The sequence below is a fragment of the Dromaius novaehollandiae genome, chromosome 8, assembly GCF_036370855.1.
Source record: "Dromaius novaehollandiae isolate bDroNov1 chromosome 8, bDroNov1.hap1, whole genome shotgun sequence".
NCBI classification, from domain to species: domain Eukaryota; kingdom Metazoa; phylum Chordata; class Aves; order Casuariiformes; family Dromaiidae; genus Dromaius; species Dromaius novaehollandiae.
The window spans coordinates 34242082-34261674 of NC_088105.1; the positions used below are offsets into that span (position 1 = coordinate 34242082).

General features: G+C 41.6%; 1 protein-coding gene across 2 annotated transcripts in view; it reads right to left on the reverse strand.

Moving 5' to 3' along the window:
- Positions 1-19593, reverse strand: part of LOC112985319 (cytosolic carboxypeptidase 6-like) — a 466228-nt gene that overhangs the window by 10142 nt on the left and 436493 nt on the right. For both annotated transcript variants that reach the window (XM_064516188.1, XM_064516189.1), the window contains exon 3: positions 10933-11057. In XM_064516188.1, the coding sequence (XP_064372258.1) occupies positions 10933-11057 (125 nt within the window). The remainder of the gene's footprint in view (positions 1-10932; positions 11058-19593) is intronic.

Consider the following 19593-nt stretch of genomic DNA (forward strand, 5'->3'; position numbering starts at 1 on the left):
TAGCACAACACTAACTCTCAAGCTTTCGGGAATTTATGTTTATCCTGTCTGTATTAACTTTTTCACCATCAGAATTCAAGTTCCTTCCCCTTTTTATTCATTACTTGTAAGTTATCAGAAATGTGAAGAAACTCTGTGCACAATGAACCCAATATATTTAACTCAGAGATTGTATACAACAAGAATGATGAAGAAAATGCGCTACAAAATCTAGATCTGTAGTTCCACCTCCAACGGGGAACAGCAGAACAGGAGACAAAAAATATTGGAGGCTTATGCTTAATACAGATAACCCCAATCAGCAGCCAAAATACTAGCTTCTTCACTGCTCTTTCCAAAGAGGAAAAAGTACAAACTAATTACCTCCTATGGAATACCACTACTACTTCATTTCTCAGACTTCCTCAGTGGGAAGGAAAAGACAATTTTCTACAATTATTCCACAACAGCTTCTTTTTCTCTCTTGTCATTTAAAGAGCAAATGATATCCCTCCCCTCCCAATAACATGAATTAATGTATGCATATTTTGGGTTGTTTTTCTCTTCAGGCTTCTTCAACAATCTCTACACAGTATTTTAACCTGCCATAGTTCAAATATAGGATATTCTGCATGCAAAAGATTAAAAATAAATAAATAAATGTACAAAATTTTAAAAGATATCATATTCATTTCTGTAATGTGAACATTTTTTTCTTTTACTTTTCTTCTATGCTTCCACATTCCGATGTAAATACTTTTCAATAATAAAAGCAGAATGACTCCAAATTTTGGTAAAAGACAATTAACACTGGAACTAACACAGGGAAGGGGGAGAGAGGTATTTAATCATAAATAAAAAGTTCTTAAATTGAAAGAAAAGCATGTCACATCACTGACATCAACATCATCATAGACAGTGCTGATTTTGTTTATGGCATTTATAATGCATTTTTGACATTCTGAGTGACAGATGCCACCATAATAGGAAATTAAACACACCTGGCCATTAGATTCCTATGAGCAAAAACCAGTGTTAAGTCTGAAGCATACAGTATGTTTGCAGTAATTACAAAATACTGACATTTGAAATGTTCTTAGAGACACCTGGAATAAAAAAGTTTATGGATTTAACACTGTCTTGCCAAGTAAGAATATTTCATTAGCACAACAGTTGTTTTACTAACACTGAATATTGTCTATATCTACTAAGCTATCTGTATTCATTAATTTTTAAAAGATGATACATGTCATGACAGCTTTGGGTAATTTCATGGAGATTCACACTATATTGCACTTACCAAAGCTTCACATGTACCTTCAATCTATTCCAAGCACGACAAAATTATTGATCCAAAATAAAATTATATGTACTTGAAAGGCTTCCAACTCAGAAAAATCATCATTTATAAATCTAATTTTATACATGACCAATATAGGCACAAGTTTCCAAAATGGCAACATTATTTTTCTTCAAAACTGCAGTATGTTCAATTGATTTTTCTTTTTTTAAATGTTGAGACAAACATGCAATCTATTTTAAATGTCATCACTTTGTTTCTTATTTAATTAACATTTCATATGGCTTCTTCAGTAAATAAATAATTAGTTCAGTCACTATACATATCTTCTAACCCTATGCACTTTTGACTTACAACAAAATTATATCACTATTCAATATAGAGATCAGCCAAGCTACTTAAGAGAAGTTCAAAAGCTCCTTTGAAGTAATCCATTATGATTTTTAATACGCATATCAGATAACTCAAGCTCTTCCCTTACCAAAAGTAATGGAGCCGTATTACCACATGCTATGACCCCATAAGATCTTACAAAACATGCAGTCAGGAGTCCGGCTCAAAGATTCTTTCTTCTAATTTCTTTCAAGTATTCCACGTTCTAGGCATTACATATATTTTTATCAAATAATCATCCATACTGAATCTTTCAGATTCACCATTTAGTTTGATAGTATGAAATACTGTGGCATTGTTAGGCTAGCTGTGAACAAGACACTCAAGTCATCCACTCCTTTTAACTTATAATTTTAACTTATCAGACAGGTTTTATGGGTTTATTCTTCACAACTTCTGCTCAGCAGATATAAAGCCTATATAGAAGTTAGTGAGGCTGTGGGGTCATTAGCATATCCAACATATGGAATGTAGGTCCTTATGGAACAAATCCAGAGTGAATGGCACTGGAGTGTTTAAATTTAGTAGGCAGAATCCTTCTCCTTCACTCTCAACTGCTGAACAAATTACCTACTTTTGACATTTAGGAACAATGAACAGAGAGAGATGCCATCTCACAGTTGAGAAAAAGACCAGTTTTAATCGCATACATTCATATACTATGGCCACTAAATACATTAGAAGGTAGTTTAACTTCCATCCACTGCCACTTTCCACATTTTGTCTACCTAAATCTTCTCAGCAGTTTCTGCATAGTATTCTCGCTGTCCAACTGTAAATGATGCATACTGTGTTCTCCTAAGTAACCACTGCACTCAAACCCTGAGGAGGTTGCATTTCAGAGGTAAATCAGTGATACATTTGGGGTTTATAAGTAGGCTTAGAATAGCATGTGCTATATAAAAAATAGTCTACTTACCTTCTAGTAACTGCAATTCCTTAAAATGTGTTGTCCAATATCATGTTTTCAGGACAGAAACTAACCAAAAACTAACAGAAAGTCCAAATTTTTGCTGCTTCTAGATTGTGAAATATACATTCAAAGAACCCAAGCATATAACTTTCTTAATTGGCATCACCTGTTGTCATTTTTGCTAGCTAGCAAACACTAGAGAATTGCCAGTGAAAGCCTTCTCCGATCCTGATTAACTTTATTTCCCTGGACAGGAAACTGATTTGTCCAGAAGAAAATGTCTGAAGAGAGCTTCCCTTCCTTTTTAATATTCCTTAGAGACAGAATTATAACTTCAACACTTCTGCAGTACATGTCCCTCTCCAAGGCAAAATAAAACACTGGATGATAATGACTGAGGAACACAGCTGTTTCAGATGAATGTCAAAATTTAAATCTTGATTAAGTTCACCCATAAGAACTGAAACCCACTATTTGGTAACTAAAAACAAAAGAAAAACATCACTCAAATGGGAGCTTCATAAAAAGTCGACACTGATTTAACTAAATCAATACTAAAATCACAGGAAGTGGAGAATAAAAGCTATTCACAGTTTCATCCCAAAGATGGCAATATGAGCTGGAAATAGGGGATGACAAGAACAATTTAATCCCTTATGACTTTGTGGAAATGGCCCAATTGCTCTCAAGACATAGGTGCAAACTCAAAAGTCACTATTGACTGAACAATACCAATTTTAAACACATGAGCTAGCAAAGAATACATACAAACATGTACTTGAAGAAACAGAAATTCAGAGCCTTCATGACCAAGAGTTAAGAAACAAATTTAAATTAATTCATTTTACTCAATCAAATAGATGGATAACAGCATAAAGACAGAGCCTGATAATTCAAGCTAAGATGATTAGATAGTTAGGTTAGACTTTGGCATCAGCAGAATGGGATCAGATTTCTTGGAAAAGTGACATTCAATATCTCCACTCCAGTTGCTACACATTAAGTCAACAGAGGTAAAATTGAGGAGTATCCACAGTGTTTCTCAGAGATATCAGACACTCACAATATCACCGAGAAACAGGCTACTTAAACAGGCACTTAAACAGACACAGATAAATAGATACTTATTTGGGAATTGCTAAATAGAATTCATAATTTTTATTTAGGGAAGCAGAAAACTTGGGGAGGAAGAGGAAAAAAAAAATTCACGTTCAGCGTTATACTGGTCAGATACATGGAGTGGTTCAGCAAATGATTCCCGAAACATGTCTTTTAGGCCTCACATGAACTTCTTGGTCTTTACATTTCATCTAAGCTAAAAAAAATGAATTCTTCTCAGACTGCTTAAAAGTACTAATTCCAGAGAATATTGTAAAACAAGGAGGAATCAATGACAATTTTGCCTGTGTCAGTAGGCACCTGATGTTTGTTTTACAACTGTTCCTGTCTTTTTTACAGAATAAAGTCAGTAATTCCAGTCTCATTGAGAGAAGCTTCAAGAACTCAAATGCTCAAATACAAAGATTTCTAATCTTTTTTCACACACATTTCCTTTTTAGCATTGGTGATTTTTATTCCTGACAGAGAAAGCTCGAAACTACCCATAAAACTTGGTACAAAATTTGAATATCAGTATTTAATTTTCTTTGGTAGTAGATCAACCAAGCAGCACAGACAGCTTTAAAACTCACCCATCCTGATATGTTGTTACATTTCTATAACCCAAAGTTTATTTGCATAAAGTTTTTCTTTTATGTTTCTCTTATCCATGTTTTACATTACTGGCAATAACAGTAATAGATATAAATTTGTATCACAAAGTTTTCATACAAAATTGGATTTCATTTTAATTGTTTACTACTTAACAAGTGCATAGAAAAAGGAGAGGAAAAGGAATTAGGCAGGTATATATATTTTCTATAAAGAGCAAATGTAAAACATTGTACCTTTTTTTCTACAATAAACAACATAGTATGCTAGATACTAAGGACATTTCAAAGACTACCCAAAATCTTTCTTTAAAGCCAACTTTATAAAAGCAATATAAATTTAGAACATCCTTTAACAACAGAGATCCTGTCTTTTGCTTACAGATTCTGATTTGGAAGCAAATGTTCTTACATGACACACCTCTTAATCAGAGTTCCATTAAGATTCTGCTGTGTTACTCTAGAATGGTTTTATGCAGCATAAAAATCAGTTCAACATAAATAGTCCCAGGAATCAAGTTCTTATTCTTAATACATTCAAATACATCAATGAAAGCATCTAAGACAGTGGCTTTGTTCAGACTCTTTATTAGGCCTACGTGATTATTTGTGATAAACTTCCACATTTCAAATTTCTAAATTGTAATTCATAAAATGTGCTTGGATAGCAGATAGGTTTATCCATCTTTAGCCTGTTAAAATTAGGTGATTTTCAAGAAAAGTGTCAGAAGAGATGAAACAAAATAAATTAATGTGACAAAACAAAATGGGTACATAGAAAAGATTAGTGTATATCAAGCCATGCAAAGGGTGAATAAAATACCAAAATACAGGAATGGGCAGAGATACCTTTACAGCATATTCAATATTAGCATAACAAGACTGCGCAAAGATAGGTAACATCTGGGAGCCTCCTAAGAAAACAAAATTAAAACAATCCAGAGATTCTCCTCAAAAATTATTATAAAGAGGTATTTAGAGAGATTATAGGCGCTAACCAGACGAGGATTAATAAAATATTAATCCAAACTATTCGACAATGAATGAGTTATGTGTAATTTAGTAAGAAGGTATGTGTGATGGAACACACTGCAAAAAATATATATATTTCAGATTGGTTAGGAAATAATGCAAGTCAAAAATTGGTTTAGAGAAGTCTTCAAAATTTCAGAACTATACTCCTTCATAGAAAAATGCACTGCACATCTCACAAAGCTAGGTAAATGCAATATGGCTTTTAATACACAATAAAGAAAATATTTAAATATTTATCTAAAATGAGAGGCTGGAAAGAATATAAAATGTTATAATGCACCTTGATACTGGAAACTTGAATCAACAAATGACAGTAAGGTGAAAAATCTCTGCTTGGGAAAAAGAAGATAAAAATGTAGCATGTTTCCAACTTCAGACCACTTTTGATGTGATCCTTATTCCACCTTACTGTGGGAGGCAGCTTCTGTAGGAATTAACTATGTCAGAGGAGTTCTTAAAGAGACCAAGAAAGTGGTTATGCATCTCAAATCTTGCCTGCTTTTCTTTCCTTCTCCCCCAACCCCAAAATGTATCATTATCTCTCCCTATACACCTTATCACTTTTATATCTTTAAACAATCACAGTTGCAACAATATCATTTCTATTTCTCAAAAAGAATCAGGTCTCTGCTAAGGCTGTCTTGATTGTGTAAGGACATTAAGAAGAGGCCTGAGTACACTACAAAATCCAATCCCCATAATCATTATTTCCTCAAAATATAATCAGACAAAGACTCTAGAGATTCTACAACCTTTTTATTTTACAAAACAGTATACAACAAAAAAGAGAAAACTTAATCAATGATAGCCATGTGCATTCATAGTAATGTTCACATACAATATTATCTCTTACCTTTGGATCCTTTCTAATTTTCTAAAGAAGAATAGGCTATCCATTTTCCTGATCCATACATATACATAACATAATAACCTAAAAGTATTCTTAAATCAAAATTGTAGTGTCAATCCAACTTCAGCTGAAGCTGCTGAAAGAATCCCTTTGAAGTAAATAATATTTGGTTCTTTTACTTTAACCTTGATCTGAACTGATACAGTAATTGTAAATAAAGATCAAATCCTAGTTGCCCAATATCCATTCTTCCTCTCTATCCAAATTGATATATTTTGTACCTTTGAGATGACAAATTCCAAATGTATTTATCAACACTTATAGAATCCAATTTTTTCAGTATTAGGAAACCCCTTCTGTTGAAAAATCTTGTTTTAATTTCAGTGAAAATACTATTTCTGAACATCATTCATCAGATAGCAGAGTTGTTCAGAATATATATACACACAGAATACATTGTGAAGCCTAGATATGCATTACCTACTGGTATAATATGGTTGCTGTTTTTCATGTAATTACAATCTTCCCAGAGATATTTCTAATACTGTCATCAGTTTGTTGTGTTCAACTGATATTTCTTCTCAAATTCCTCAAAAGTAAATTTTCCAGGACCAAGATAATCTTTTTCTAGTGTGCCTACAGTAGGCACATGAGTGCCTACTACTTGAGTACAATTTCCGGGTAGGCCCCCAAGAGAAATATCAATTTTCAATTGTAAAAGCCTCCAATTCTGGTATATTAGCAAATTTTTATAATTTATCATATATACACATTTTTTTTTTTCCAATTCTCAAATGAATCACTGCTCCTACTAATTCCTTTAAGGACATTCTAGCCCAGAAGTAATTGGGCACCTGAAGCACTGTCTATTTAAAATACTTGAAATGCAATCTGGATGTGACACTTGACCATCCAATATCCGGTTCTACAGAGATGGAATTTAGCAAAATTGTAGAGGGTGTTGTTAGGGCCATGGCTGAAGTTAATAGGAAACAAATCCTGCCCAATAAAGAGCATTATCTAGAAATAGACAGCAGCAGCCTGTGACATGTATATAATTAGAGAAATTGGAGGCTTTGCCCATGAGACCATGTGTTCCACAGCAAATCCTATTTCCTTCATTCTCCCTTTCATGGTTATTGTAAGAGTAATCGTTGTGTGATTATAGCCCTTACGTATAACATATCAGTTTCTTTTTGTTCTTTCCAATATTGGTGTTAATTGAATTCACTGAACAAATGACTAAAGAGATCCACAGCTCAGATCTTGTCAGAACAACTGATTTGCAAGTCTCAAACCATATAGGGAGACCAAAAAGCCAAATTCTACATCATACAGGCATTCTACATGCTGACTCTTTCTTCCCAGAAATATAAACTATTAGCTATTTCTTTTGCTATTTCTTGGCTAAAAAAAGTGCAAAATTAAAATGACAACATAAAATGAATGTTGCATGAAGTCCAAATTGCAAGAAGGAAGAAGTTCATTTACTCACTTCCAAGGGAAAAAAAAAAGTTCTACTGGAATGTAGGGAAAAAAGTGCATACCAAATAAAACACGTTTATCATAAAATTATAAAAAGAATTTTAAAAAGATTAGTGCTCTCACTGCTGTTCAACAGAACTGAATTCTATTCTGTGACCTTCTTACTGTACCACAACAGTAACCTAACATATACAGAACAGGAGGAAGGAAGCAATCATTCTGAAAAAGACTTATGTATCATAGTGAACAACAAATTAGGCATGAGTTTCCATAGCGATAAAACAACAAAAGGCTGCTGCAATATTTGGTTGCCTACAGTGAGACAGTAGTGGAGGAAAGAGGCTAGAGTTTCTTCTCCTTAAGTTGAGATGTTAGCATACCCAGAATTCACCATTAAATTTTGGTTCCACATTTTGAAGAAAATATTGAAGGAACTGGAAGAGGAATAAAAACAAGAAGTTCTGCAAGAAGCAAAACTATTAAGTTTGGATTTGGATTTCATGGTTGGATTCTTTGCAAATTCTGAACTACTTTGTCCTGTGCATCTCCTTTGTGGATTCTCTGATGTTTAATAAGAAAAGATCTCATACTACAGCCTTTCTGCCAGTGGGAGCACTAATGGGGTCTCCTGCCCATCTGGCAGCCAGCTTTTCTGAAAGTTACAGGAATTTCTGCCCACTGGGGTTGAAACTGGCCAAGAGTTAAAAAGCTATTGAGGAATAAAGGAGAGGAAAAAGATTGGCAGCCACACATAAATCTAGGCAGACAAGTACAACAGACACTGTGATCATATAAACCTTGTTTCCCTAGGAAACTTGGCTAATTATCAAAGGGCTGGAAAGATTCACTTATGATGAAAGTCTGAAGGCCCCAAAGCAGAAAAATACTTAAACACTTAAAGCTAAAGTGCTTTACTGGATAGATGACTAAAGGAACTAAACATGATAGCTAGGCTGAGAGACAAATGATGAGGAATGTGATAATACACAGAAATATAAATGTTAGCCAAGGATGAAGAGGATTTATTTGTATCAAGAGGAGTTACTGTTAAGCAGAATTAAAACTAGGAATAATTGGATTAAATAAAGGAAGGCTTTAGGCTAAATATCAAGCAACACCATCAGTGAGATCAGAGTCCATGGAAGAGTTTCTGGATGTAAGTAGTGGAAGCACCATAGCTTGAGACAATTAAAATCAGACTGGAATACATGGATAGTGAGATTGACAGGAAAATCTAATAGGTCTCTTTTCATTTCTCACTCCTTGATTCATAGCACAGAACAGCACACTAAATAACATTGCAAAAACTGCACTACAACCTGGTAATAGATCTGAAAACGCAAATCAAAAATATATACAGTACAACTATGTTTCTAAAGCTTCTATGATTGTTGTCTTTATATTGTTTCTTATTCTTTCACTTTTTTATCTATTTGTCCACTGTTGTGTGTCAATGATTGGTCTGATGCAACAAGAGGAATATTTGTAAGTAAGAGTCAGATGAAGAAAGAATGTGTCATGTTTTCTCACGATATATTTAAAATTAATTTCTTTGTGAGTAGAGGCTTTAGTGTGAAATATCAAGCAAGACTGGAGAGATTCTGATAATAAGAAAAAAATCTTGAACACATTTTTACATCCATGTAAATTATTTAAGAATTTGAAGTTGAAAGAGGAACAATAAGAAGGAAATGTAATATATACAATATATAAAAATACTAACTGTAGCTACTCCTGTTTATCCCTCACCTAAACGGCTGAAACTAGACCCAGGCTGTAAAAATGGATTTACTTTCCTCCCACCTCATCTATATATCAAAAATAAATATCATATTATACAGATAATTACTTTTGTATAAAGTTAGTAAGATTTGTACTTTCACAAACTGGTAAAAAATACTTATGCATCAGTGCAACACTCTTATGCTATACTAAGTGGTATGGATTTTTATTTTATTATTTTCTAGTAAAACATAAAAGAAAACAATCAAAATGCAAAACTAGGTTATACAGTGTGTTTGATGTAGCAATTTTTAACATTCATTTAATATAGCTGAGCTGCAATGACTAATACTGCCCATGTCCATGAGTACAAAGACCTAAATAAGGTTCCAGACTAGGTCTCATTTTAACGGAAATTGAAGAGATGAAAAAAAGATTATATGAAGACACATTGTAAAAACAGACCTCACAAGTCAAACTTAATAGTGAAACCATTCTCTTTCATGTAGACAACCATGAAAACAAATATCCTGTAAGCACTAGATATATATCATATCTTTCTACCAGATCTCTTTGCCTCCTTGAGACAGATTCCCATTAATCTCATGACTATATAATTTGATCATAGTTGACTAAGGCACAGCAGGGGGAAGGGTCTGTCTGATAAAGTATCAGGCACCAGGAAGACTGATAGACAATTTCATGATTTCTAGTTGTAACAAGAATGGTATAGTGGTGGATTTAAAGATATTAGTCTCATAGGAATACAAATATCAAGCTTCTGCAATTTTTTTCTCTTACTAAATACATTTTTTCCATTAAGCAAAAATGACAATCTGATTAGGATAAACTAACACAGAATGGCAAAACAATACACAAGGTACATGTGAGAAGTGGAATGAAATCTTTGTTGATCTGTCAATGTGCAAGTTGGTACAGAACATTTTTTGTTGTTTAAGTGAAAAAATGGAGATGAAGTTTCTTTCCCATGGGGTGTTTTTAAATCAAAGAAACAATACTTAAAAGTGGGTGAAACAGTTGCTTATCAAGTTGTTTCACATTTAAAGATAAAACTCATCTTTCACAAGGGTCAGGCTGGCAAGTTACTTCTCTACTACAAGGTACTGGAGTAACGTCTGTGATGCCACCTCACTAAGTTTTAAGCACACTAAATGAAGGTTTGAGTGATAATATTTGAATGGTTATTATGGACTTCTTCATATATTAACACATTTATTTGGTTTGTATATATTAACACAAATATATATATCAGCCGTTACTAATCCAAATCATGTTAAGTGGCGACTGTTATCTCCTCTTTGTAAATATTTCCTGTCTCGGGTAGCTGAAGAACATGATGACATTCACTCATGGTGATACCTGTTTTTACTTATTACAATTCAAAGGACAGAATCATATTTTATAGCAAATTGTTAGTTACAAACCCTGCATGGCCTTTTTTTTTTGTTTACAAAAGAAAATACCTTATATGCTGGAGTAAGCAATTTTTAAAGCCATCCTACTGTTTAATTTAATATGAACTTACCTGGGACTCTTTTACATTTTCAACAGTGAAGTTGAACCAAACTCGAAAGCGTGGGTTACAGGTATCTGGTCTAATGAACAGGTCATACTCAAACTCTGTGACATGGTCCACGCGTCCAAGGTTACCTACCAAAAACATATGAAAAGGAATGCCTTTTAATGAATAGCTGATAAACTCTAACAGTAACTACACAGAGAAAAGTTAAAAAAAATTTTGCCTCTGATAAAAAATTGGTTAGAACATATGACATATATCTAATTAGTTTTTCAACAGTTCAGAATCATTTTTAAATGACTCAGTCATTACCACAAAATAAAATACACACCAGTAAGCCATGTACATATGAATACACCAATAAGACAACATAAAACACTATTATCCAGTCAAATTGACTGTTTGTCTTGCCTAGTCCATCTCTTCCAGTAAGTGTCTGAGTCCCAGAGTTGTGCCCCCCTTGCTGCTACTTAGAGCCTCCCTCTCACACTACAGATGGCCAGGACTTCATCTCCTTTGCGATTCAAGAGCCATATTAATACTTTCCCTTCATCATCTGGTGCCTATCACCTCTTTCCACAGTTACATATAAGGTTCTAAGATTTAGCTTCATTTTCCTCTGGTAGATTTCATGCAATAATATTTTAAACACAGTCAGAGCTACATTGTCGCCAATGGCATTTTTCAAGAAGCAACCACACCGGTTATAAAAATGAAGTTCAGCACTGGGAAAACTTGCTAAGTGCTTTTAAATTGTTAAATTGGCGTGATTCCTTTGAAGTATTCCGAGATTTTTAAAGATGAGGGTTAGACTGTCCATTTTATTTACACACTACAAAATTAGGACTTTACATTATCCTGATCCAAAACCATCTCATCAGATATTATAATAAAAAAAAGTTCATGCTTTATCCTAAATGCTAAAGTATACTTATAAACAAAAATATCACTGAAAAGTGGCTAATTTTTATGGATTGAGATATATTTTTAACTCAATATATATTTTTGTGTTGAATATATTTTGGGGTTTGAATAGTTACTGTACTTGAGCTACACAACTCCCTCCTCAGCAAGTCCCCTTTAATTCCATATGATTGTTCATTGGCTAACATGCTACTCCATGTGAGCAACAGTAGGGAAATATGGCTGACTGGTTGTTTGGGGTGGAAAAGAGGCAGGAAAAAATATTTTCAGCTCTGTTCATCAATATGTTTTCAGATTTCTTGCTTATTCTAAAATGTATCTGGCTTTACTAATTGCACAGCGAACATTTTTAATCTTCCCTATTTTAAATGTTATCCTCTTTACTTTCCTAACCACATTCTTCTTTTCAGAAGAAAATTCTCTTAACTGATTCCCTCTGCAGAAAACCATTTCATGCTAACAATCTGCTCCTAAACCCTTGCCTAAGGACATATTAGGAATATGAAATATTCGAAAAATTGGAAGTATTTTCTAGCAAGAATACCTTTGCTAAACATAAATAACATAATCTGCCTGACTCTCGGTTAAGTCCCTTCCTCGTTAAAGTACATTTTGTGCCATAGGGGTCAATTCTATCACTCTTATTCCCAATAAGAGAAAAGGAATCATCATGTAGATTGTTACTTTCTAAAGATTAGTACCCAATATAAACAAAAGCAGTAAAAAGAAGCTATTTCATTGTATTATATTTAGTCAAACGACATTTTAAAAAAAGGTTTTTTAATAAAATGTCATGTAAATTTGACATTTTTGGGAAAATAACATTACTTATGTATCTGAGAATTTAGATGGTCAAAACTGGAGAATATTATACGCTGGAAAAAAATTGAGGGGTCTGCTCAGCGGACCACAAGGTGAAGATAACAAGGACAAATAACAGTTTCAAGCTCCCTCTAGACAGGGATAAGAATCCATACCACGAGGCACAGGTAAATATCAATGCCCATCGCTAGCTGTCGATCGCGACGGGCATTTTAGCTTTTGCCACGGGACCCATCCTCATCTGCTTAAGCATCCAAGGACTCTCGCCATCGATTCCTCTCCATATCGAGGGGCATCGAAGCCTGTCCAATTCCACACCTATCGATAGGCATCGATATCCATCGGCATCGATAATATCGCTGCCGACGGATAACGATGCCTATCGATAGGCAGCCGCAGCTGCCGATCTCCACAGGCATGCAGAGCTTTCGCTGTGTGCGCCCCCTTGCTCTTGGCAGGCACTGAGGCCTATCGACATTGACCGTTTGTGGGAGCCAGGGCCCTGCCGCAGCATGGATTTCCACAGGCATCGCGCGATAACGACACGCAGACAAAGCGAGCCCTCTCCCTCCGCCTCAAAACCTGTCGAACTCCACTGCTCTGTAGCCACGCGGAGGCATCCAGATCGAGAGGGGTGCCTAACTATCGATGCCTATCGCTACCTATCGATCGCGACGGGCATTTTAGCTTTTGTGACGGGGCCCATCCTAGTCTGCTTAGGCATCCAAGGACTCTCGCCATCCATTCCTCACCATATCGAGGGGCATAGAAGCCTGTCCAATTCCACACCTATCGATAGGCATCGATATCCATCGGCATCGATAATATCGCTGCCGATGGATATCGATGCCTATCGATAGGCAGCCGCAGCTGCCGATCTCCACAGGCATGCAGAGCTTTCGCTGTGTGCGCCCTCTTGCTCTTGGCAGGCACCGAGGCCTATCGACATTGACCGTTTTCGGCAGCGAGGGCCCTGCCGCAGCATGGATTTCCACAGGCATCGCGCGATAACGACACGCAGACAAAGCGAGCCCTCTCCCTCCGCCTCAAAACCTCTCGATCTCCACAGCTCTGTAGCCACGCGGGGGCATCCAGAGAGAGAGGGGTGCCTAACTATCGATGCCTATCGCTACCTATCGATCGCGACGGGCATTTTAGCTTTTGCGACAGGGCCCATCCTAGTCTGCTTAGGCATCCAAGGAGTCTCGCCATCGATTCCTCTCCATATCGAGGGGCATCGAAGCCTGTCCAATTCCACACCTATCGATAGGCATCGATATCCATCGGCATCGATAATATCGCTGCCGATGGATATCGATGCCTATCGATAGGCACCCGCAGCTGCCGATCTCCACAGGCATGCAGAGCTTTCGCTGTGTGCGCCCTCTTGCTCTTGGCAGGCACCGAGGCCTATCGACATTGACCGTTTTCGGCAGCGAGGGCCCTGCCGCAGCATGGATTTCCACAGGCATCGCGCGATAACGACACGCAGACAAAGCGAGCCCTCTCCCTCCGCCTCAAAACCTGTCGATCTCCACTGCTCTGTAGCCACGCGGAGGCATCCAGAGCGAGAGGGGTGCCTAACTATCGATGCCTATCGCTAGCTGTCGATCGCGACAGGCATTTTAGCTTTTGTGACGAGGCCCTTCCTAGTCTGCTTAGGCATCCAAGGAGTCTCGCCATCGATTCCTCTCCATATCGAGGGGCATCGAAGCCTGTCCAATTCCACACCTATCGATAGGCATCGATATCCATCGGCATCGATAATATCGCTGCCGATGGATATCGATGCCTATCGATAGGCACCCGCAGCTGCCGATCTCCACAGGCATGCAGAGCTTTCGCTGTGTGCGCCCTCTTGCTCTTGGCAGGCACCGAGGCCTATCGACATTGACCGTTTTCGGCAGCGAGGGCCCTGCCGCAGCATGGATTTCCACAGGCATCGCGCGATAACGACACGCAGACAAAGCGAGCCCTCTCCCTCCGCCTCAAAACCTGTCGATCTCCACAGCTCTGTAGCCACGCGGAGGCATCCAGAGCGAGAGGGGTGCCTAACTATTGATGCCTATCGCTAGCTGTCGATCGCGACAGGCATTTTAGCTTTTGTGACGGGGCCCATCCTAGTCTGCTTAGGCATCCAAGGACTCTCGCCATCGATTCCTCTCCATATCGAGGGGCATCGAAGCCTGTCCAATTCCACACCTATCGATAGGCATCGATATCCATCGGCATCGATAATATCGCTGCCGATGGATATCGATGCCTATCGATAGGCAGCCGCAGCTGCCGATCTCCACAGGCATGCAGAGCTTTCGCTGTGTGCGCCCTCTTGCTCTTGGCAGGCACCGAGGCCTATCGACATTGACCGTTTTCGGCAGCGAGGGCCCTGCCGCAGCATGGATTTCCACAGGCATCGCGCGATAACGACACGCAGACAAAGCGAGCCCTCTCCCTCCGCCTCAAAACCTCTCGATCTCCACAGCTCTGTAGCCACGCGGAGGCATCCAGAGCGAGCGGGGTGCCTAACTATTGATGCCTATCGCTAGCTGTCGATCGCGACAGGCATTTTAGCTTTTGTGACGGGGCCCATCCTAGTCTGCTTAGGCATCCAAGGAGTCTCGCCATCGATTCCTCTCCATATCGAGGGGCATCGAAGCCTGTCCAATTCCACACCTATCGATAGGCAGCGATATCCATCGGCATCGATAATATCGCTGCCGATGGATATCGATGCCTATCGATAGGCACCCGCAGCTGCCGATCTCCACAGGCATGCAGAGCTTTCGCTGTGTGCGCCCTCTTGCTCTTGGCAGGCACCGAGGCCTATCGACATTGACCGTTTTCGGCAGCGAGGGCCCTGCCGCAGCATGGATTTCCACAGGCATCGCGCGATAACGACACGCAGACAAAGCGAGCCCTCTCCCTCCGCCTCAAAACCTCTCGATCTCCACAGCTCTGTAGCCACGCGGAGGCATCCAGAGCGAGCGGGGTGCCTAACTATTGATGCCTATCGCTAGCTGTCGATCGCGACAGGCATTTTAGCTTTTGTGACGGGGCCCATCCTAGTCTGCTTAGGCATCCAAGGAGTCTCGCCATCGATTCCTCTCCATATCGAGGGGCATCGAAGCCTGTCCAATTCCACACCTATCGATAGGCAGCGATATCCATCGGCATCGATAATATCGCTGCCGATGGATATCGATGCCTATCGATAGGCAGCCGCAGCTGCCGATCTCCACAGGCATGCAGAGCTTTCGCTGTGTGCGCCCTCTTGCTCTTGGCAGGCACCGAGGCCTATCGACATTGACCGTTTTCGGCAGCGAGGGCCCTGCCGCAGCATGGATTTCCACAGGCATCGCGCGATAACGACACGCAGACAAAGCGAGCCCTCTCCCTCCGCCTCAAAACCTCTCGATCTCCACAGCTCTGTAGCCACGCGGAGGCATCCAGAGCGAGAGGGGTGCCTAACTATCGATGCCTATCGCTAGCTGTCGATCGCGACGGGCATTTTAGCTTTCGTGACGGGGCCCATCCTAGTCTGCTTAGGCATCCAAGGAGTCTCGCCATCGATTCCTCTCCATATCGAGGGGCATCGAAGTCTGTCCAATTCCACACCTATCGATAGGCAGCGATATCCATCGGCATCGATAATATCGCTGCCGATGGATATCGATGCCTATCGATAGGCAGCCGCAGCTGCCGATCTCCACAGGCATGCAGAGCTTTCGCTGTGTGCGCCCTCTTGCTCTTGGCAGGCACCGAGGCCTATCGACATTGACCGTTTTCGGCAGCGAGGGCCCTGCCGCAGCATGGATTTCCACAGGCATCGCGCGATAACGACACGCAGACAAAGCGAGCCCTCTCCCTCCGCCTCAAAACCTCTCGATCTCCACAGCTCTGTAGCCACGCGGAGGCATCCAGAGCGAGAGGGGTGCCTAACTATCGATGCCTATCGCTAGCTGTCGATCGCGACGGGCATTTTAGCTTTCGTGACGGGGCCCATCCTAGTCTGCTTAGGCATCCAAGGACTCTCGCCATCGATTCCTCTCCATATCGAGGGGCATCGAAGTCTGTCCAATTCCACACCTATCGATAGGCAGCGATATCCATCGGCATCGATAATATCGCTGCCGATGGATATCGATGCCTATCGATAGGCAGCCGCAGCTGCCGATCTCCACAGGCATGCAGAGCTTTCGCTGTGTGCGCCCTCTTGCTCTTGGCAGGCACCGAGGCCTATCGACATTGACCGTTTTCGGCAGCGAGGGCCCTGCCGCAGCATGGATTTCCACAGGCATCGCGCGATAACGACACGCAGACAAAGCGAGCCCTCTCCCTCCGCCTCAAAACCTCTCGATCTCCACTGCTCTGTAGCCACGCGGAGGCATCCAGATCGAGAGGGGTGCCTAACTATTGATGCCTATCGCTAGCTGTCGATCGCGACAGGCATTTTAGCTTTTGCGACGGGGCCCTTCCTAGACTGCTTAGGCATCCATGGAGTCTCGCCATCGATTCCTCTCCATATCGAGGGGCATCGAAGCCTGTCCAATTCCACACCTATCGATAGGCAGCGATATCCATCGGCATCGATAATATCGCTGCCGATGGATATCGATGCCTATCGATAGGCACCCGCAGCTGCCGATCTCCACAGGCATGCAGAGCTTTCGCTGTGTGCGCCCTCTTGCTCTTGGCAGGCACCGAGGCCTATCGACATTGACCGTTTTCGGCAGCGAGGGCCCTGCCGCAGCATGGATTTCCACAGGCATCGCGCGATAACGACACGCAGACAAAGCGAGCCCTCTCCCTCCGCCTCAAAACCTCTCGATCTCCACAGCTCTGTAGCCACGCGGAGGCATCCAGAGCGAGAGGGGTGCCTAACTATCGATGCCTATCGCTAGCTGTCGATCGCGACGGGCATTTTAGCTTTTGTGACGGGGCCCATCCTAGTCTGCTTAGGCATCCAAGGACTCTCGCCATCGATTCCTCTCCATATCGAGGGGCATCGAAGCCTGTCCAATTCCACACCTATCGATAGGCATCGATATCCATCGGCATCGATAATATCGCTGCCGATGGATATCGATGCCTATCGATAGGCAGCCGCAGCTGCCGATCTCCACAGGCATGCAGAGCTTTCGCTGTGTGCGCCCTCTTGCTCTTGGCAGACACCGAGGCCTATCGACATTGACCGTTTTCGGCAGCGAGGGCCCTGCCGCAGCATGGATTTCCACAGGCATCGTGCGATAACGACACGCAGACAAAGCGAGCCCTCTCCCTCCGCCTCAAAACCTCTCGATCTCCACAGCTCTGTAGCCACGCGGAGGCATCCAGAGCGAGAGGGGTGCCTAACTACCGATGCCTATCGCTACCTATCGATCGAGACGGGCATTTTAGCTTTTGTGACGGGGCCCATCCTAGTCTGCTTAGGCATCCAAGGAGTCTCGCCATCGATTCCTCTCCATATCGAGGGGCATCGAAGCCTGTCCAATTCCACACCTATCGATAGGCAGCGATATCCATCGGCATCGATAATATCGCTGCCGATGGATATCGATGCCTATCGATAGGCACCCGCAGCTGCCGATCTCCACAGGCATGCAGAGCTTTCGCTGTGTGCGCCCTCTTGCTCTTGGCAGGCACCGAGGCCTATCGACATTGACCGTTTTCGGCAGCGAGGGCCCTGCCGCAGCATGGATTTCCACAGGCATCGCGCGATAACGACACGCAGACAAAGCGAGCCCTCTCCCTCCGCCTCAAAACCTCTCGATCTCCACAGCTCTGTAGCCACGCGGAGGCATCCAGAGCGAGAGGGGTGCCTAACTATTGATGCCTATCGCTAGCTGTCGATCGCGACAGGCATTTTAGCTTTTGTGACGGGGCCCATCCTAGTCTGCTTAGGCATCCAAGGACTCTCGCCATCGATTCCTCTCCATATCGAGGGGCATCGAAGCCTGTCCAATTCCACACCTATCGATAGGCATCGATATCCATCGGCATCGATAATATCGCTGCCGATGGATATCGATGCCTATCGATAGGCAGCCGCAGCTGCCAATCTCCACAGGCATGCAGAGCTTTCGCTGTGTGCGCCCTCTTGCTCTTGGCAGGCACCGAGGCCTATCGACATTGACCGTTTTCGGCAGCGAGGGCCCTGCCGCAGCATGGATTTCCACAGGCATCGCGCGATAACGACACGCAGACAAAGCGAGCCCTCTCCCTCCGCCTCAAAACCTGTCGATCTCCACAGCTCTGTAGCCACGCGGAGGCATCCAGATCGAGAGGGGTGCCTAACTATTGATGCCTATCGCTAGCTGTCGATCGCGACAGGCATTTTAGCTTTTGTGACGGGGCCCATCCTAGTCTGCTTAGGCATCCAAGGACTCTCGCCATCGATTCCTCTCCATATCGAGGGGCATCGAAGCCTGTCCAATTCCACACCTATCGATAGGCAGCGATATCCATCGGCATCGATAATATCGCTGCCGATGGATATCGATGCCTATCGATAGGCAGCCGCAGCTGCCGATCTCCACAGGCATGCAGAGCTTTCGCTGTGTGCGCCCTCTTGCTCTTGGCAGGCACCGAGGCCTATCGACATTGACCGTTTTCGGCAGCGAGGGCCCTGCCGCAGCATGGATTTCCACAGGCATCGCGCGATAACGACACGCAGACAAAGCGAGCCCTCTCCCTCCGCCTCAAAACCTCTCAATCTCCACAGCTCTGTAGCCACGCGGAGGCATCCAGAGCGAGAGGGGTGCCTAACTATTGATGCCTATCGCTACCTATCGATCGCGACGGGCATTTTAGCTTTTGTGACGGGGCCCATCCTAGTCTGCTTAGGCATCCAAGGAGTCTCGCCATCGATTCCTCTCCATATCGAGGGGCATCGAAGCCTGTCCAATTCCACACCTATCGATA